The sequence below is a fragment of the Accipiter gentilis genome, chromosome 3 (genome assembly GCF_929443795.1).
Source record: "Accipiter gentilis chromosome 3, bAccGen1.1, whole genome shotgun sequence".
Lineage (NCBI taxonomy): Eukaryota > Metazoa > Chordata > Aves > Accipitriformes > Accipitridae > Astur > Astur gentilis.
The window spans coordinates 15,001,018-15,022,846 of NC_064882.1; the positions used below are offsets into that span (position 1 = coordinate 15,001,018).

The 21,829-nt window shown below is 40.8% G+C and overlaps 1 protein-coding gene across 3 annotated transcripts in view; it reads left to right on the top strand.

Moving 5' to 3' along the window:
• The window catches only part of MTUS1 (microtubule associated scaffold protein 1), a 94,411-nt gene that overhangs the window by 69,150 nt on the left and 3,432 nt on the right, over nt 1–21,829 (top strand). For all 3 annotated transcript variants that reach the window (XM_049835584.1, XM_049835606.1, XM_049835595.1), the window contains 6 exons: nt 7,072–7,138; nt 15,943–16,157; nt 16,701–16,806; nt 17,799–17,872; nt 17,976–18,071; nt 20,606–20,722. In XM_049835584.1, coding sequence (XP_049691541.1) covers nt 7,072–7,138; nt 15,943–16,157; nt 16,701–16,806; nt 17,799–17,872; nt 17,976–18,071; nt 20,606–20,722 — 675 coding nt within the window. The remainder of the gene's footprint in view (nt 1–7,071; nt 7,139–15,942; nt 16,158–16,700; nt 16,807–17,798; nt 17,873–17,975; nt 18,072–20,605; nt 20,723–21,829) is intronic.

Sequence of the window (21,829 nt, forward strand, 5' to 3'; positions counted from 1 at the left end):
GAAAACTAATATTACAGTTCAGAAATGCTGTAAAGTAGAAAATAGGCTGTAATAGAGAAGTAAAGTTAAATAGCCCATATTACTACACCTGGACCTAACTTTGTAAAGCTATTGCATGGAGGTGAACATCACTTCTTCAAAATGGGAAAACAAAGATCCCATATGAGCATAAGAACCCATTAAAAGCTTGTGAAGGCATAAAGAGCCTGCAAGTGTAAGTTCCTTGTTAAATATTAAGTGACTCATAGGAATCCTGTTTGGCTGGTTCTCTGCTTTAGTGTTTCACACTAAACATCAGGGAATAACCATCTGATTCTTGATGAATGTACCTAGCAAATGAGAAGTAAAATATTAGAAATTACCGTGAATCTCTATCAGCTAATATCCTAAGTGTTGTAGTCTGAGCCTTAACTGAATTCCATTTGAAGTAATAAGCCAACGTAAAAATTGATAGCTTATTTCATTTGGTAAGAGGGCAACACATACACTTACAAATGCCAACAGTAATTTGAAAATAGTTGTTTCACTGTAGATATTTTTAATTTTTTTTTTTAATGGTTAGTGGGATTTTTACTTTACTGCAGTAATAGCCTACTCCTCGATTCAAAAATGTACATGGCGCAGGGGGATTAAAGCTTGTTTGCCATGCCACTTCCTTGGCTCATTTCTTTACCTTGCTTTTACCTCTGAGTGATGCAAAAGAAATTACATTTTAAGGGTTTGGGTTTTTTTTTAAGCAGGGTGAGGGGCAGGTGAGTTTAAAAAAAAATAATAAATCACTTCTAAAACTGTTGAATTCTATTTACAAGATTTATTTAGAGGATTGGGTTTTGCCAGCAAAGAAGGACCAGGAACTGGTAGAAATACTGTAGTATAAGGACCAAAACAATCAAAGCAAATGTCATACTGCAAAGTGGATATGAATGGCCCTTTTGTTACCCCTTCATAATTACCTCCAGGATATAGCTGATGACACATGAATGACTGGAGTTTATGTAAAGATGTGACTCGGTTTCTACAGTATGGCCAATGATGATGCTCATCTTTTCATGACTGGTGCAGCGCAAGTATGGAGTAAACTCCAATTTCTAATGCTTCATCCATAGGAGGAGTATGTGTTCAGATGAGAGAGACACATTCTGTATTAAGAACTGTTGGTAACTGAGACTGCGCTAGTATTAAATAGTTAAATGATAATCTGTTCTTCCATACAAACTAAGTCCATCTCCTGTAAGGTCTATGCATTCATATTACAGAACTGCTTGCAAATAACCATCATTTATTATTATTTCTTTAAGATGCTCAGTATTTCTCTCTAAGTTTGATTTTTAGGAGTAAGTGCTTGTGGTTTGAGCAAATGGCTTTCAAAAATCAGGCTTTCCTTTCCCAGAATAAAATTAATTTGGCCCTGTGCGTGACAGTAAAACACATTTAAATGCTTCCTTTCTGTTTTATGTGCTCTGAACAAATTTTATTTAGTATGGTCTAATGAAAAGCTTTTTAAAAAAGCATCATAATGTTTTTAGATTTGATGGTCTATGTTCTCCTTCCATAAGTCTTGACTCTTGAAATGACTTGTTTACAAGGTGTATTGCTGATAAAACTAAAGGCTGATCTACAGCCTTCCAGGTGAGAGCCGTTTCCACCTGCAAGTTCTGCCTGTGACAGGTACAGTTGCTGCCCTTTGCGTGTGACTCGGAGCTGCCTGCCTGCCTGCCACGGAGCGCTTGGTACCAGCATCATCTGGGCCTTTCTCCACATTCTCTGGGCAGGGACCATGTCGCAGCCCAACCTTATAAAGGGGAAAGTTCTGGTATGGACACGATATGTTTGTGTCACGGGAAAAGTCCCACGACGTGACCTGATGCCCCAGGATATTTCAGGACTTCAAAGTGGGTTGTGTCTGTTCCTTTGCAATGTACTAGTGCTTTGCAGTTTGCAGTTGTGGCAATGCATGATGCTTGTTCTGAAGCTGTTAATGTGTTAGAAAATACAAGGCTTCCCATGAATGCAATTTTGAGGATGATCTGGAAACATTAATCTGAGGATGAAAAACTGAGTGAGAGGGTTTTGTTAAATGACAGAAGCTTGCTAGGAAGTTTGAAATGCCACAGAGCTCCTGGAGGAGGTGATACATTGCGTGGGGTAGACTAGGCAATTGTGATAGGTAGCTTATCACAGATACTGGTGTGAAATAGCTGCTTGAAATAATAAAAAAAAAAAACCACAACAAAAACCACAAACAACCCCCCCATATTTTGCTATATAAGTGCAAACTTTTCAGTATTGCTTCTTGTGAATTCTTTCTTTAGTGTGGCTCTAATAGAGTGCACATTTTGTTTCCAGGAGGAGTGTGGTTGTTTAAAATGTGAACTGTGATGTGTGGATAATTACTACCAGATGGGAGGTGCTGGCTTATTTGGATGCACATACTTGAAACCCAGTTTCTGCCATGGATTGCTCTTTTACATAGATAGCTGTTGAAAGACGTGTAGCTTTTAACTTGGAGGAAAAACTTGCAAAAGGTGAATAGGGCTTTTTGGCCAGGCACAGCCTATTTGTGGCTCTCAAAGCCTTGGCTTGCAGGCAGAGCATGGGGCTCCCACGCAAAGGTCACCTCACAGGTGACCAGGTTGGCTAGCAACAGGACTGTGCTAGGAAACCCGAAATGGTTAGTCTGGCTAGTTGCATGTCCTCTCAAGGAAATAAGAGTTGCTAGTTTGCCGTAAAACTGCATGCTCCTGGATTTGGGGTCTGTGTGGGAGCTGTGGGAGGCTTCAGGAATACCCACTCATTCCAGCTTGAGAACTGCTCATAACCTCAGCTCTTGGAGGTATCTCATGTCTTTCTCATGTGAAGATTTGGTATAGGTACATAGCCAGAAGGTTGGCTGCTTGTGTGCTTGGTATAAATACCTGTTTTGTTCATTCTGGGACGTGGACTTTCGTAGAGCTTCCTGCTTTTCAAGCAAAGCAATGGAAACTGTTCAGATGTTGCTGTATCTTCACCCTTGTTTATATCTAAAATGACCTGAGAATGGTCTGTTTGAATCTCGAGCTGCAGCAAAAATAGCTGGTTGCCAGGAAAAATACTCTTAAGCCTGTAACTGGCCTGCATAACTGCCAGTAGCACAAACATGAATGAGAAATTTTGTAATTTATTCCATTCCCGACTTGGTCATTTTTGTCATCTTGAAACTGTCATGTTCTCCAGCACCCTACCTTGGACCTCTTCTTCTGCCATCCAGTTGTAGTGGGGCATATCTCACCTTCCCAAGCGCCCTTGCTTACAGGGTGCACATCCTCCTGAACCCGCTTGTCAAATTTTCAAAACGTGAAGGATTTTTTAACTGCCTAATGTTTCACATAACAAGAAATGTCCAAGTCTCCTTCTTTGTGCTGAGAGGGTTTTTTTGTAGTGTCCCACAGCAGAGGTACACCTCCCTGATGCTGCCTGTGCAAAAGCTTTTTTTCCCCAAACTCTGTTCTCATTCCTTCCTACAGCTTCCATGTTTATGGTAGGGGCAATGTTTTGGCTAAAGCTCAACTGGGTTTCTTGTGCACCTACAATAGATTTTTTTGAAATAAGAAAAGTGGGTACCCGGTCATCTTAAATGATCTTGGCATAAACTCATAAATTGTGCCAGAAACAGCTTTAAATTGGTTTGAAGACCCTCCTTGAGTCTCTGACAACCAAGCGATGATAATCCCTATTGCCAGACTTACCTGGATAAATGAACAATGCCAAAATTGTTCAATCCTGTATGCTCCCACTTGGTTCTGCTCTTTCAGTTTCTGGTATTGATTTTTCAGCTAGAATCTTGTAAACTATAAACTAGAAGGTTGCTTGATTTTTTTCCAGCCCAAAGCATGTGCATGCCTGTCTTTAAGTACTGAAGATGGCCCTTACTGGATTATTTGAGTAGTCTTTCGGTATTTCACTGCACTTGGATTTCACATATTGGAAACTTTCATGTTTTCTTGAGGAGACTCCCATACCTGGAGCTTCAGTTCTCTCAGAACTTAGATAAAAGTCTGCTAAATTAACTGCTAGTCAGTCTGACTACTTCATGTGGCTGCTTAACCATATGACCAACTTATTATTCTTATTTTAGGCTGGCAGTCTCTATGGCTAGCTTTTTCCGAATATATTCTTTAACAGGCAGTGATACTAGTCTGTCTGTCTGGATTTCTTGATTTGTGAAACTATGAATGGACAAGCTGGAGGTTGAAGCACAAGGTTAAACAGCAGTAGTGAAAAGCAAGAGGACTTAAGAGCAGCAGAAAGCAAGAAACAGGAAAAAAAAAAAAGACAGTATTATTCTATTTTATTTGGGGTTTTTAGTCTCAGCCTCTGTCAGTCCTTAGTATATTCTGATCTCATATGCCCTTTTCTCATCAAATTGCTTTAATAACAAACACAATATGTGGACCGTGAAGTGTAGGCCTTTTGGAAACACTAAACAAAAACATTAGTGTTTGCAAAGGGTCTGCTGCATGGTCCAGCCACTAGGCTGAGGGAGAAAATTTTGAGATATTTTACTGACACAGTAGGCTGGAAGAAATCAGGTTCAAGGATGATTTTTTGAGAATTAGAATGAAGAATGAGTATGCAAACCAAGACGGGAGGGGCATTAAAAATGAAATAAATCTTCTAAATGTGTTTGTACACTAATTTAGTAATGGACAAGTTTACTGTAAATGCCTTGGAAAACCCCATCAGGAGCCCACAGCATGAAAATAAAAGTGCTTCAGTAGTTAACTTGCTTGCAAATCCACTATGTGGTTGTGTCCCAGCGTGCTAGGCTCACTGCAGCATTCGCGTTTCCATCATCAGATGCTGTGTCCGTAGCAGGAACTGGTGTTGAACGGGAGCGAGATGACTCATCTCTCCTTCCTGAGCAGGGAAATGGGGAAGAGCAGGGCAAGTCCTTTCAATAATTGAGCTCTCTGCTCTCCTGAGAATTTACTGTGGAGGGCGAGGCGTGGTTTTCAATCTAAGCCCACTGTGACTGTAGAAAGCTTCTAAGTGTTTAATGTGAAACTGCAATACAGCTACTTAATACCCCTACCAGTGTGTCAGTGTCCAAATAACTGTTAAGATGCTTAAACTCTAGTGATTAAAAAGGCATCTTTCCCATACAAGGTCAAGAATACAAATATTGCTAGTAAAGGGCCAGCCCTTTCTTCTAACCAGCCTTTTCAGCTGCAGAATAATTTCCTATAACTTGCAGCAGATGAGAGTACATAGCATAATAATCACTCATTTTGATTAGTCTTATGTCGGACCTTAATACATGTCTGGCTTCTGGGTGCTCGTTCCCTCTTATTTTTTCTTAAGAATGGCGTATTTTACTGCTTTATTTGTTCTGCAGGCACGGAGTGGGCATCTCCACCTCTAGGACCGGGGTGCTTTTAACCGGGTGACCTGGTGAGCGAGTGCCAACGTTAGCTTGGGGTCAGGCTGTGGCAAGAGTGACCGGGGGCAAACGCAGAACCTGCTGTAAAGGTGAGGTTTTCCCTGAGGAAAACCAGGTGCAGGTGTGGCCCTGCCAGTGTGTGAACTCATCTCCTGTGGTCAGCTGTGTAGTAGCTGAAGGAAAAAGTCTAAGTGATTTTTGGGCCAGTGCTTTATTTTTAGTTTTTCTGATGTATTCTAGCTGAAGGAAAGGCACGCAAAGAGAGTTTCAAGCCCTTTGCGTGCGCAGGGGCCGTGAACGCGAGCCTGGGCACTGATCTGTGGCTCTCCCATTCAGCTCGGGCCTCCCGCGGCTTATTTTTGCATCAACAAATTAAGCACGAAAGCAGCGTATAGCAAGCCCGAACCGGCTAAAAATAAGCTCCATTATCTGCAGAGAAGGGCAGCGTTCCCTTTCACGATCCCGGCTGCCGTTTGAGATCGATTGGTCTAACGTCTGGGGCTCGCCTTTCATAAAAGAAGGGCTGTGGCTTTAAGTAATCGCTGGCTGCTTGTGCCAATTGCAGAAGCTGCAGTATCTGCCGCTGTCGGGAGCGATCGGCGCGGAAGTAGGATAACCTGCGGAGGCAAGGTCCAGCTTCGGGTTGCCGCTCGGCCGTGGCCAGACCAGCCTGGCCGGTGGTACCGCCACCTGCGCGTTGCCTATGAGTGCCGGGGGGCCGAGCGGGGGTCCGCCGGAGCTGGAAGATGGGCTGCTCTAGCAGCAAACTATGCCTCTATTCTCAGTGTGCTGCAGCAAGGGTAATCAGTATTTGTTTCGCAGCGCTTTTCCGATGGCAGGGAGCTGGACGGGGGCAAGGTGACAGCGCCCTGGGAGTAGGAAGCCCAGACCTTGTCACCTCCTTGCTGCGGCCGTGGGTGTGAGGCGTGCCGGTCACCAAGCTGTGGAGCAACAGCTCTGCTGTGGCTGTGCCCCCGCTTCTCCCTGGGGTGTGGGTCCGGGGGCAGAGGGGCCTGGCCGGCCACCTTCCTTCCCCCAGCTGAGGCACAGCAACTAGGCAAAGCTGGGAGATGGGTGCTTCTGCTTGTTTTGAGCAGACTTGTTATGATTCTCTCAGCGTAAGAAACATCATCTCTCTTAAAATTAAGAACCGCAAGCAGTGGGGTGGGTGGTATTCAACTTTGAACGGGGCTGTGCCTTTCCTTCATGGAAGACTGAGCATTTAGTGAAGTTTTTGTGTTTGAGCAGAAGATAAATATTTAATGCATGCCTCTTTCACGTATATACCGTACTTTCGTGCCCTTGACAGCTATCACTTGATTTGTTTTGGAGGCTTAATGTTGCTACACCCATCATAAAATATATAACTAATTGCTGCAAAGTAGGATTTTAATTGCAGTGTTATCCTGGAAAAAGCTATTCTTTGTTTTAAATTATAACTTCCTTAACAACAGAAGAACATCTGTGTATTTTGTAACAGCAGAACTGTTATCCTAAATGATTCATATCTTGGCTTCTTGCTCCTGCCTCTTGTTTTCCTACAGAACACATGTAAGTTAATTATTGGAAGGTGCCCTGCTCCGATCACTAGTAACCAAATGTTTGGGATTGTTGTTTTTGTTTTTTTTTTTTTTTTTTTTTTTCCTCTGCAGAGGGAGGAAGCACTGAAACAGCGTAAAGAGTTATCTCAAGAGCTAGTTAACCTTCGAGGAGAACTAGGTAAGAATTTATTTTTCTATGCTTCATGAGAACAGAAATGCAGCAAAACACATTTGCGGAAAGACAGATGCCCTGGTATTGTAATGGCAGTCATTTAATTCCCTGACTGAATTCTGCTCAGATGCTTTAATCGCTGCATTTCTCTGGAGCCCTGACAGCATGACCCCAGGTTCACTGAATTCCTGGCACTGATATGACTGCGCCTAGCAGGGCCTCCTTGCAAAACATGTGTCTGATGACCAAAGCACTCAGTTTCTTAAAAATGGGAGGATGGCTGACAGTATATATACTTCTGTTTGATCCCTAAGTTATTTGTACACAGTCTTTCAAAGATTTTCTGGCAAAAATCCATAAACCTGTAAAATATACTGCACAAAATCTGCATTCTGCCTTAGTGGCTTGTAGGTGAATGAGTGTAAAATTAACAGAAGGAAATGCTATCAGGCTAATGAGATTCAATCTTTGAACTCATCCTAGTGGACAGCTATAATATGAAATTGATCTATAATGTGCAAGGGCTAGTTTTGCCAACTTTGAAGCTTGACTTAACTGCACTTAATGGTAACTTCGTATAACTTGAACTCCAGGCCGAATCATCTTGTGGAGTGCAAAAAGTCAGTTGCTTGAAAATTATAGCACTTGAAAGTGAAGCTAGCATTTTATAAAAGCACACTTCTATTATGATGAAACCCCTTTAAAAAAAAAATTTAAAAAAAAAAAAAAAAGCTTTGAAAGCAGAAGTAAAACGGGGAGCAGTTTCAGGTATGTACTTATCATTGAAAAGTTAGAAATGTTTATTTTCACATGCTTTGGAAGTTGAGTATTGTCTCAGTGAAACTTGAGTGTGAATGTAGGTCTGTTACTTGCAGGTGCTGCATTTAATGTTCAGATTTATTTTTTAGCGCTGGTTAATAAGGCAAGGGCTCCCTGGCAACTACTCAGAGCTGGAAGTGGCGGGGGGGGGGGGGGGGCGGTACCCGTGTGCCCCCAGCTGAAGCAACAGAGCACAGTTTCTCCACTTGTCACTATTTCTGTCATCCAATTTAGAGGGTTACTTTAAAATGCTGCTTTCTGGGAGCTTTATTCGGTGCTGCATTAAATTGCAAACGTGTGAATGGGGAGTATCACAAACAGAGAAAGCCTTGCAGCCTAAATAGATAGTTGAGAGCACCAAAGACACTGCAGAAATGTGTAGCATTTTCTTTCTTGGAAGCTTAGTACTAAAAAGCTGAGGCTTTTCTAGAGCTCGATGCAGTCTGGCATCTGTCAAGCTGCAGCTTTTAGCCTTCCTACTACTGATGGAAGCACCTGGACTGCAGCTCCGCAGTTGTTTCAGGCAGGTCTCAGTAGGGGCTGGCTTTGAAAGAGCCAGACCTTCCTCTGCCTCTGCGTCCCTCTGTCCTGCCTTGTGCCAGCACCGCTCCCTGAGCAGCCGTGGTGGCGAGCTGCCTGGGGACCTCAGCCAGCTGAAAACTAGTGGCTTGAAATGCTGTTTTGCCAAAGTTGCCCAACCAGGCTCAGCACGTGGCTGAAGGAGCACCGGTGCTGGAGCAGATGGGAAGGAGCAGCAGGGTGGAGGGTTGTGTCCCCCATCAGCTGCAGCCGGCGCTTCTGTCACCCTGAAGTGACAACAACACAACTAGAGTCTTAGTGCGGAAATGGGCTTCTTGCATTCCTACAAAGTTCTGTTACAAACATTATAGACTAGACTTGTGTGTGTGTGTACATATGCATGACTTTCTGGGCAAACCCATTTGTTTACCCTATCCTGAAAACGACTTCAGAAGGATTGCTGTTCAAGCAAGAAAATCTCTATTCTTCTACGTGCTTGCATCTTCAATGTTATTTTTCCTTTATCAACCTAGGTATTATGTTTGCCACTTATCAGGAAAGGGAAAATTCAGCTTAGATGGGCAGACCAAAAGGTAGCCAGCACTTTTGGCCATTACCGCTTTTGGGGTGGGGTGTTTTGATTTTGGTTTGGTTTGGTGGGTTTGTTTTTGTTTTGTTTTGTTTTGTTTGAAAGCTTGGTTCTTTCTAACAGTGCCTCACTCTTAAATGAGCTTCCCATAAACTTCTTACCTTCCTGCTTTGATTAACAGCCTGCTGAGCTCATATGTGGGGCTCCCATTGCAAGAATATGCCCTTCAGTAGGTTGATGACTAGAAAAAACTTCAAATGCAACTGAGCTTGATGGATCTGTGATGCCCGAGTGCACAGAGCTGTCAGCTGGGGATTCTGGCTGGTGTGCTGCTGGATGAGGTTGTCAGCTGTTCCCCTCACGGAGCTGATCTTACTGGGTCAGCTCTGCAGGAGCATCTGAGTGGCAGCCTCGGGCTCGCTTCTCTTTGTAAGGTTACCAGACCATGCTCTCAGCGAAGCATTTATCTTCATGCAGCTTCTTTGTCTCAACCACGTCACACGTCTAGCCTGTTTGTACTTCTCTCTGCAGCATGTAAAGGGAGTGGATTTAATCACAGAAATGAAAAACGACACAGGTCTTCAATCCCATCTGTCTTCAAAAAGATATGTTTCAAAAATAAAAATTAAGAAAAATAAATAAGCCAGCCAGACCTCACTTGTTAACAAGGTTTAAGAAAAGCATTCTTGTAACAGTAGCTTTAGCTGAAAATAATCTATTTAAATACACACCTGCTAATCAGCTTTCTAATGCCACTGTTAAATGGATATAGCTGGACTTAAGGTTTCCATAGGCTACGTTGGCATTAAGTGCTGCGAATTTTGATTCATAGTATGATTTAGGCATGGATTGGCTCAGAAAGTTAAGTACGGTTTGAGTCTTACTTTGGCCGTGTGGACATGTGTACGTGTTTCCTGGAGCCCCAGCTTCTGTGTTTTTAATGCCTGTTGTTTTGCAGTTTGGGAGCAGGCAGACTAGGAAGAGGAACCAGGTGTGTCCAGCTCAGTGTAGTTTGTGCCCTGCATATTGCTGAGTCTGAGAGGAACGTGAAGTCTCTTGCAGCTTGCACCCTGCACAGTTTGGCTTCCTCAGTTTCTTCCTTTAAAATTTAATTGTGCGTGCTCCCAAGCTCCTTGATGTACCTTGCAAAAAACCCCAATTGGCTTGCTGTCAAATTTCCCATTTTGCTGGGTTATTCTGCACGAGCCTTTCTACCAAAACACCTTTTTGTTTAATGATTTAAATACGCATTGTGATCCCAGATCCTGCCTTTGGCAGCGACCATGTGGCTGTGTAGAGCGTGGGGTGGATGGTTACCAGACACTGCTTTCTGCTCTCAGTAGCTGGAAACGCATTGTGAGGGTTAGAAATGATGATGTGTTTGGGGTCGGGCTTTTCCGAAGGAGTTAAAATTCATTAACAGTCAGGTTCTGAACTTGGGTTTCCTTAAAATCTCTAGCCACAAAGACTAAACTTTGTTATTTGAATGTAAATGCCTTGGTTCTGGGGCCTGGAGCAGGTACAGATGTCCTGTTTGTCACCTGTCTCCCATCTTATTAAGATGCAAGCTATTCTGTAAATTATTTCTAGCTACCCGTTTAATTAGGTAAGCAGAAATTGCAAGAGCTGCATATTTCTTCAGAGGTACGAAACGCCTCCTCTAAATTGCACTCCAAATTGTTTCGGAGCCTCTTTGCAACTGTGCTGGACGTGATCCAGCTCAGTCCTGCTACAAACCTGCAGGTGCAAAGCTGACTCAGCCTGCGCCCGCCTTGGCCCTTTGAAAATTGCCATCCATGAGCCTTTTTCAGTGGGCTGGAAAGGCTTCCATGTATTCTGTACAGCCAAATGCCTTACTCCTCTCTCTTCCCTCCATTTGTGGCATTGCAATTGATAAATGGTATTTTCTTCAAAATACCTTTGTGCTATTTTTTTATTAATAAATGACCTTAAAAATATTTTAGAGGTTGGGATTAAAAAAAGACTATTGTGTTTTATAGATGGATGGAGTGAATGTGATTTGGTCTACAGGTTTTGGTAAGCCTTAAAAATATTTATTAGTAGGCAGACATTTCTGTCAATCATTTGGGGCAGGGCCTAACTTGCCATGAGTTGCGTGCTTGCCTGCCTGCTGACACTGTAGTGTTTGCAGCATTAGAGTATAGGAACTTACTTCCTGGCAGATATCTGAATGCTTCACATATGTATTCAATCATACCCACTTAAATGTAGCTTAAAGCATGCTTTTTTGGTCTACCTGTCTCATTTCAGCTTGCCCGAGAACAAAAATACGAAATGTGGCTTAACACACTGTATTGTTAGTCTCATTATAGAAGTAACACCAAGAAAACGTTGGTCATAAACTCAGAAGCATGTTTGGGTAGAAGAATTTCCAATATTGAGAATCAATTATTTATTGGATAACAATTTTTAAAATATACTAGATAGAGAAGGAAATGAGCCTTTGTGTCTATAATAGACTTGCTGATTGATGGAACATATACAATAAATAGATGTTGCGATGTGAAATATAAAGTTAGAGCAATAAAGTGTTATGTACCATGGCATTACACCATGCTAACTAATTGATGTTTTCTGGTAGTTATCCCCTTTTCACATCCCCCACATCTATTAAAATGCTGCTAGTTTACTGTCCTAGTGACCTCTGTTTCAAAATGTCAGATAGTTTAATGGCTTCTCAGAAATCATACCTAGACCACTGTGTGACACAGACAATTTTATGAAGATAACTTTTGTTTCAAAACAATTTAGGATTAAAAAAAAAATAATCTGTTGTGTTTTATCTTCTTAGAGCTATGGTTGTCGTGACTTTTAGCAGAATGTAAGTTGAAAAATGTTTTTATGTGGCAACTCCCTGCAACTGTGCAAATGGCAGCAGATCCAAACCACATGAACCAGTGAGTGACTTAGACAATTTTATGAAGATAACTTTTGTTTCAAAACAATTTAATTTAGGATTTAAAAAAAAAAAAAAATCTGTTGTGTTTTATCTTCTTGGAGCTATGGTTATTGTGACCTTTAGCAGAATGTAAGTTGAAAAAATGTTTTTATGTAAGCATTTTAGCCATAAGGACTGCATTGGATGATAAATTGTTTTAGAATAAGAAAAAATAATTTTTTTAAGGAGATATTGCAGAACTTAAGGTCTTATCTCTTGGCTACTTTTACTGAAAATATGAAATAGATTTTTGGGGGATACTACAAAATAAGGTGACTTTTCTAGTCCTCTCCTTCAGCTGATGCTACTGTTCATGTGGTTTGGATCTGCTGCCGTTTGTACAGTTGCAGGGAGTTGCCACATGCCTGGTTCTCTGGACTTCTGTTTTGCAGGCATTTCTTTTATAGTTCTGGCACACAGAAAGCTTTGCAATGAAATACCCAAGATGCAAGTGGCCATTGTTAAACACTACAGATGAATATTAATTTTACATCAGTAAAAATCAGTATTTCTGATCTGAAGATACGCTCTTACCAAATCACAGAAACTTTCTGATTGCCAGAGGTCATGTTTCTGCCTAGAAGAACCAGACTGTTTATAAGAAACAAGTGTTTAGAAGCCTAAAAATACATATTAATCTTGCTCCCTGTTGTAATAATACAGGGAGAGACAGTGTTGCATGATTGGGAGAAGAGGCTGGGACCACCAAGTGGGGGGAAAAATACTAATGGCTTTTAATAAAGAAGTAAATCTTGCTTCTGGCTGCTAAGTACACCATTCCATATGCTCTGTCCTTAAAACTTAAAACTGTTTAGTGTTACAGATAAGACTGAACAAACTTAATGGACAAATTGATGGAGCATCTTTTCATCTCTGTGGCTTGATTTTTCTCTCAAATGCTGTTGGACTGTTTGTCTCCTGTTGATTTTTGCTCAAGGTCTGTGGTCTGTTATAATGCATGGCATAATGAAGATGTAGAATTGTGGAGGGAAGTGCTTTAATAAGGGAGAGAAAGCACAGCAGTTGTGTACAAAAGCTCTGAAGCATGCCCTTCAAGTGTCTCTGAACAGTCAAGAGAAGTCAGGAAGTCAAAATAGATCTTTTTCTGTGTGCTGCTCCTGGAAGTTCCAGTTACAAATTTCTCTTCAAATTAAGCACCAGTTCTATGAGACAACTCTTGAGTAGCCACCCAGTTTGGTTAGTCAGGAGTTGTGCAGCATCCCCTTGCAGTGGATGAGTGGTCAAACTAAGGAATTGCCTTTTTATGGCTTGTCCCTTTCTTAAAACAAGGCAGTGTACAGTCATAAAATACGTGATTCAGTCTGGAGATGGGTGGGGCTGCACAAAATACTTGCTGCAGACACTTGAATCTGGAGTGTGGGGACAAACTTTGCTTTACAGGACTTCTCATAATTTCAAATTGATAATTCTTGAGTCGGTGCTTTTGCTGAAACTTCACACACGCAGTTTCTTGCACCACCATGATACTGGCAGCTCACTGGTGGTGTGGTGGTTCTGCTCCTGGTTTGGATGGCAAGGATTCAAGTCAGACTTGCGATCTGCAAGGAAGCATTGCAGCCTCCAGCTTTGTGGAGGCCAGACATTACCTTGAAGGTAGCACAACATTCAATTGCAAATGCAAGTTTTAAAAGTTTGTGTTTGCCTTTGTAACATTAGTCTTCTCATAAATCTGAACTGCAGACTGGCTAAGAACTGATGTGTCTATTTTCTTTGACAAAGGTGTGGTTTGCTATTTGCCTTTTTTTTTTTTTCCCTCAAGTGTTTTGCATCATCTGAAGTTCTGTGTGCTGACATTTAAAGATAAGACAATGATAGGCAGCACATTCTTTCAGCTACATGGAGGCAAGCGAATGGCTCTGGCCTTACAAATAAAGAATTGGATGATTGCTTCTTCTGAAGCATCTAACATGAGGCATGTGTGTTGCCTGCCTCTCAGCTATACCCCTCTTACTCTGCTATAGATGGTGAGATCTGTTCTGCATGTGGTTGGTTGGCTCTGTAATGTCTCCATTTGGCTTGCTGCCTGGTTCTCTGCATTATAGAATAATGTCCTCTACCTGTGAGGTTTCCTCTTCCCCCAGAACATGACAATGCAGAGCGTATATACACAATAACTTTATGCCAGTCCAATGTGATATAAGTGTGAATGCTAATTTTTTTTTTCTCTCTCTCTCCCCAAAGGGGAGCAGTTATAATAGAAGTTTGTGGAAGGAATAAAGATAGGGAAATAAAAACTTTTCTTGGTGGTGGTATAGAAAGTATAGAAAACTGTGAAATCTGCTTGGGTTGCAGAGAATGTTGTGGTACATTTCAGTTGAGCCTTTAGTTGCATCGTTGCCAGTCATGGGATGAACAGCTTGGCTTACATCTGTCCTGATCAGCAGATCTTTCACAGAGACCTAGCGCAGAGCTAAGCCTGCTGTTAAAACTCATTCAGGTAGGCACACATGCAGATTGATTCCCATGCAGTACAGCTCACTCTCTTACACTTTTTAGTTCAACTGCAGGTTCCAAGTGATGGCAGCAGGGCCAAGAGTTCTTTACAGTTTCCTTAAAAGAGAGTGCAAGTATCGTTCATTGAGTTACTCGCTCTTAATGAGCTGTAGCAAAGAGGGAATCTGAGACACATGGAACTTGAGGCACTGTGCTGGGGCAGGCTGCTTTCCCTAGAGCAGAGCCCAGTACTGCTTTGGGAATCGGTCCTTGAAGATACTGTAACTTATGTATCTTAAGGCTCAAACACAGCTGTGATGAGTATTGCCTGTACAAAAATCCCTGAATCTTCCCATGCTTTTACACAGAGATTATATTTATACTGTTTGGGCAGTGTGCCAAGCACAATTCTGTATTTGATTAAAGATCAAATTAATGTTTTACTTTATTTTTCTCTTTAAGTAGACACTCATCTGACCTAATTTATTTTAAACCAAAGCACTAGAGTCTGTATAGAAGCAGTTTTGTTTGAGGTCAGTGACCACACACTTGGGTTAGAGGTCCTGTTTCACCTTGCTTCCAGGCTTTGGGTGCAGCTGAACTGCAGAAGGCGCTTGCTCCAGTCATATTAACAGCAGGGAAATGACTCCTCCTATTTGGGCCTGCCTGCCTGGAGTTGGGAATGCTAAATTTCAAACTCAAAAGTACAAGTTACTAACTTCTGTTTTGCCTTTTAATCAGCTGTAACTATGGGGAGACAAACCTAGGTAGTCTTTTTAGCTGACCTGTGTTAATATAAATGTAAAGAGAATTACACAGCATTTCTTTCTGTGTTCTTAATGCTCTGCACTTTCTGCCTGAAACTGTTCTGTATCTTGCATATTTAAATATCTTGGGCATATGCATATTAGCAGTACCTTTCAGATTGGATGTTCTGTATTGCTCTGTATCGGGCAGTCCATGTCAGGCTAGAATTGCTTCTCTGCTGCATATCTGAGTGAGAGTAACATGCTGAATGGATGGTCTTCAGGATATTAAGACTTTCACATTTAGCTAAGTGGCTTATATATCAAAAAGGAAAGTACTCTGACAAATATGCTACTGAAATGGGATCAAATTAGATGAAGTAGCAAATCCAATTAATTTTTTTATTGGAGCACTCCAGTGTCTCTTGTGAGACATTCATTCTTCTATGTCATGACAAACTGTCACACTTGTGCTTTCTATATGGGTTCCTGGCTTAACAAGATTCAATTAATTCGCAGCATAAGAAACACTGAATTCAATACTTTTGCAAAGATCTTTTCATGTGTCCTTGGAGGTGGCACTCATCTCATGGATAAATTATATTTGTCTTTGTATAATCGTGTTGCTGTGCAGAGTGTTCACTATTTTTAATACCTGTAATGAAGACAGTGAAATTAGCATTGAATTTGATCCAATTACCTTTTTTTCTTTTGACATCTTCAGTAACCACTTCTGCAGCTTGTGAGAAATTGGAGAGAGACAGGAATGAACTGCAAGTTGCTTATGAAGGGTTTTTGCAGAAGTTAAACCAGCAACATCACAACGATTTAGCTGAGCTGGAGGAGAGGCTTAAACAATTTTACACTGCAGAATGTGAGAAACTCCAAAGTATCTGCATTGAAGAAGCTGAAAAGTACAAAGCGCAACTCCAGGAGCAGGTTTGTAATATTTTTAAGTAGAAATGTTCTCTAGCAATTGCTTTCTGCTACAAATGAGCCTTCAGAGAATCCTGGGGTTTGCTGATAATGGCATTACTGTATCTAATGTGAAACTCCACTGCATTGCAACGGTAAAAATGTTACTACACTAAGCTGTCCAGATCTTAAGCTTGTGTTTAAACGTGGTGGAGATTCCTTGTGTTTTGCAAACTTCAATGACTTCTAGATCTCCACCGGATATTTGAGGCAGCTTGTGTTTCAAGATATACAGAAATGCACCTGGCCTGCGACCTTGCTTTGCAACAACTCCATGAGTGCAACAGATGCATACATCATCCCGTTGGTAGTGGTAAACTGTAAGGCATTGTGCTCATCTATTAAGTCTTGTATGTGGCTTAGCTTCTCCTGTGACCATTTGTTAAGTGCTACCTAGACCATTTAAAAGTACTCAACATACTGCATAAAGCCATTGGAACGATACTTTAAACAAAGGTTAAGTTGACACATGTAAGGGGGGAGAAAAATGATGTTATCATATTGCAGGTGGACAACTTAAATATCACACATGAAAACTTTAAGCTGGAGCTTGAAAACAGCCACTCAGAAAAAGTAGAGGAGCTGAAAAAGGAGTATGAATCCTCTTTTTCAGGCAAGTATTTTGTTTTCAAGTACATATGCTATAGTACTGCTACTTACACAAGCATTCTCATCAATATGTCCGATTCATTATTCTTGGCAGTCAGCTATCTTTATAAACATTGACTGAATTCCTTTTTTTGGAACTGAACAAGTGTCATTTTACATACAGAAATAACCATGATCCCACTGTAGTTGAATGAAACTTTTAGAACAGTTTAAGAGTGGAGATGACCTTTTCTTTCAGTAAAAGATGTCTGAATTGCAGTATGGCCTCAAAATCTCAAGTTAATGAGAAATTGCTCCAACCCCCCTAGTTCTATAAGAAGCACCTCAAAATTGAAATTGAGGCCAAGTAGGGTTTTATGCTTTCCAGACTGACATGGGAATGTTGAGAAATATTACACACTGCTTACAGTATACTGGGACAAAGGTTGTTTTTCAGGGAGTGGGTGGTGAGTGTGCTCAGTTTTAAATGGCATTGCATCTAACTGATTTAAGTGATGATGATTTCCATCCTCGCTCCAACTCTACTTGATAGCCAAGTTTCCAGTAATACTTTTGTGTCATTAACACTGGTGATGCTTCCGCTGCAATCAAAGAGCAAACTCTTCTGTGTGGCATCTCCAAAGTAGGAAAGGAAATGTTTTTCTAGAAGCTTGTGGAAGACACAGTTTCAGTTTTTGCTGTGTTTCCCTTCAGAAACTGAGCTTTTGAGGGCTCAATTCATCCATTTTGTTCCATGTAGATGAACGCTTTCAAAACTGATGTGCTGTCAACTAATGACATGGATATGCAAGGGGACAATCAACAAATCTGAAGCAGCAATAAATCTAATACTTCGTACATGCTTTGGATCAGTTGATGATAAATGTTCTTTCCGTGTGGTCACTGCCTCTGCATCTGTGCATATGTGTATTGGCTGGCTTTTTGTGCTGCTACTTTTCAAAAAGAATTTTCATGTCTTACACGGTATTAAAAATCTGCAAAAATAATTTGTTGCAGAGCTCAAGAGTGCCCATGAATCTGAAAGGAAGTCACTTGAAGATTCCTTTAAAGAGAAGCAGGAATGGCTAGAGGTTTGTTAAGGGCTGGGGTCATTGCTACAGTCTAAAACTTATAAGGCAGTTTGGAGATGTGCACTGAATTCTTGGGCTAATTATACCATATCTTTCATTTCAGAAAAAAATTCATGAATTAAAATGTGAAAATGACTCTCTGAGTGAGAAGTTGAAATTAGAAGAGCAAAAACAAATAGCCAAAGAAAAAGCCAATCTTGTAAGTCTTGATCTTCAAAAGTAATGCAGATGAGCAGATCTTGTAAGCCTGGGTTTGTTTTATTGCGTAGTATGAAAAGTTTGCAATCAAGCCTGATAGGGCTTCCATACTTGTTAACTTTTTATGTAAATAGCTTGCTTGCCAGAAGTTCTTCTCAAGCACTACAATGCTATATATTAACCTTATCAGTATAAATGTATAAAGCTGTTGAGTATCAAAGTCCATGGTGTAAGTTATAGCCCAAGTTAAGTTGAAGACCTTTGTGTATACAAAAGTTGTACCATAGCTTTCTTCTGGACAGTTGGTAAATGTTCTAATGCTGCTATGATCCGTGTAGGCTTATGTCACTACCACAAAACTCCCTTCTTGAGTCTTTAATGCATTTATTCAAACATTGATTCATAATTGTTGATTATTTATCCTTCAGATAAACTTTTATTTTGTCCTGCCTTTCCTCCAAAGGCTGCTGTTATCTGTGATGCTCCTGGGTTAGAAATGTGTTCTGACAGAATTTTTTCACGCACTGGGAGGGTTAGATACAAACATGCTTATCTTTCTGGTTACCTGGAAATAACTGGAATACCAGTAGTATTGCTTATCCCACAGAGAGAAATTCCACACTTAAAAACTCACTTGGGATGCTTTTAGTAGAAGTTGCCCTAGTTTTCACAGGAATTGAATTTATTTTTTTCTCTCTTACTGCTTATTCTAGTGGCAGGACAGAGCTGCCACAAGAACGTGCAACCACAATATGTTGTTGTGGTTGGGAGAGATGATACCAAAGAGAACATGTTGTACAATGCACTTGGGAGTTTGAACAGTATTCCATAGGCATGCTCAGATGTTTAATTTGAAGGAGCAATAGTCAAGTACCTTTACAGAGCTGCAAATGCACTTTGCATCCTGACAGCGTACGACACATCATAACCTTGAGGCTTCTGTATGGAAAAATACTGATTTGACCCAGTATATTCTTCTGTACTAAACACAAATTCTGCGCTATCAGAATTCCCATTAGCCCATTGAAGACAGAGGTGTATTTCTAATTCTCCAGTATTATTTAATGTCACTTGATACTCTCAGCTTTTTTGCTAAAATCTTATCTGGGCCTTTCAGTCTCTTTATCTGTCTCTGTGGTCTACTATGAGTAGCTAATGAGGTGGCTCAGATGTAACTTTAAAAAGACATTTTAAGAACATTGGAGCAGAACAGGGAAAGAAAAAAATTAAATTTTGAACATAGTGTAAGCTGCACTTAAACTTTTCGGGATCACTTTTCTCTCTAGCTGCTAGTTTCCATGTAAAGCCACAGAAAGGAGGAATGAAGTTCAAATTGTCTGCTTCCTCCTCTGAGGCAGCACAGCACACCCCACCCTCACATGGACTTCTGTTCAAAAGTAGAAATTAACCAAGAACCACTAATGCCACAATCCTTAAAAACAGGCAGGAGAATGAAATGTGTAGGTGATGCAGCCCTTGTTACCTGCAAAATGTACTGGCTCTGTCCTTGTGGCACTGCGCCCCACAAAACTGCAGGCATTGCCCTCCAAGTCTGAGGTTTCTGACATGGCAGTGAAGCTGTTACTCAACGCGGTAGACCACTATTCTTACCCAAATATGCTAAAACAAGTTTTGTTTGTTTTTAAAGATAAACTTAGTTACACAGTGCACTTAATCATTGATTGATTTCTGTTTGTATTCCACTCAGACTTCCTGGAAATGGACTGAGACTTGCTTTATTTTTCCTATTTTTGCCTGTGACTTTGCCTTTGAAATGCAGAGAGCATGTTTTACTCTGCAGTGTTTGAATGGTTCATTACTCTGGAAAACTTTCTTGAGGAAACCAGATCTGACCCTGCCCCGTCCCCTTCCTAGTCTCCCTTCCACCTCCTGGATAACAACAGAAAAAAAAAAGAATAAATAAAAAAGAAAGTCCTAACTTGCTGTATTGTAGATAAGACAGGGATGTACAGCAGTGCAAGATTTTTTTATGTGCAATTGCATTGTTAGGGTTTAAGAAGAATGTAAACCTGACAATATTCAATTTCTGCTTATGAATCAGCTACCTTTTGACTCAAAACAGGGAAAATCAGCTACAGTCAAGTTCATAGCTTTAAATTTCTGGTGCTTTTTTAACTATTCCAGCATCTGAAAACTCAAAATGTTTACTCTAATTACCTCTTGGGATGGGTTATGAGTAATATGAAATAAATTTTGGAACTCCTAGCCTTAAAGGGAGCCTTTGGGCATTCCTGCAAAACAAGTTTCGCTGTGACAGCTTTAGTGCCTTCCTTTGACTCACAAGGGTTTTTCACGTTTGTGCGTAGAGTGTTTTCTGAACAAAATCAAACAAAATCAGAGGAGAAAGTGATACCAGCTCTTTTTTTTTAATTCTAAACTGTCTGACTTAATTTCACTTAAAACAAGAAACTGTCATTACCATATGTATTCTTGTGCTCTTTCTAAATAGCAGAGAAACACTTAAATTGTTCCTGAAATTCAGGGTACTAAGCAAATTCTGTGGAAATCTTTCAGAAAAACCCACAGATTATGTATCTGGAACAGGAGCTGGAAAGTTTGAAAGCAGTGCTGGAGATCAAGAATGAGAAACTCCATCAGCAGGATATAAAGCTAATGAAGATGGAAAAACTGGTGAGTTTTCCTTGGGGTTTGGCAGGTTTGGACTGTGACTCTGGGTTAATGTTCTGATAATGAACTTGGGCTGGTCAGACTTATGTGCAAGGTTTAATTTTTTTTTGTTTAAATGGAAACACAAAATGATGATGGGACACGCTTACATTGCAGGTACAATTATATCTACAATGGGCTGAAATGTAAAGAGGGGGAAGGAATCACCAGATGCTGTGAATGACCTTTTAACCTCTTAAGACAACTACTGGTTTGCATAAACTATTGCTAAGTTAGTACAGGGTTATCTGGGAGCCTCTTCCACACTTCCTTTCCTCTTGTCCCCCATCCCCCAAAGTAAAAATCCTTACCTGCTGTGTTTGCTTGAGTGTTACAGAAGATAGATTGCACTGGCAGGAAATCATTAACATGGAAATGATCGTAATTAAAGAAGGGATCAAATATGGAGTGCAATAAATGTTTTCATCTAGAGTTGATTAGCTTAGGTCAATCATTTGAGCTATTATCTTTAAGCTACTTGTTTAGCTGTGTGGATTTGATCCTGATCTGTGCATAATTCCACATGAAAAGGCAATTTCAGGGGCAGAACTTGTAATTACTTAGCATGCTCTTATCTGTGGCAGGACAGGGTCCTTATCCTGGGTGGGGCCTTTGAACACTGTTGTAATACTTAAGCAAGATTTTAATGAGGAAGGATAGAAAGAGGCTTGTATACAAAGGAATACATTCATGTCAGTTGTTCAGTATTGTACAGCACCATATGTTGCCCTGGTCTACAATTAATAGTAAATTACTAGTAAGCCTTCATCTTTCCTGACAGACATTGGCTGCAGTATAGAAGCCCTTGGTTGGACTATCCAACCATTTAATCACCATTTTTCCTTAACTTCTGATAACATCCTGCAGCAATGAAGTAGAATGAGGACAGTAACAGGGAGAGCTGTTTACACAGGGAAGCTCTTGACTTTGTCACATTAGCATGCTATTTCTAGACAGTCTTCTGTCTGCCACAGCTTCTAAAACTGCTGCCCATCACTGGCAGAAGTTACTAGTATATGCTGGTTAACTAGTAGATCCCTTATCCAGTACTCCTTTGCTGACATCTAATCA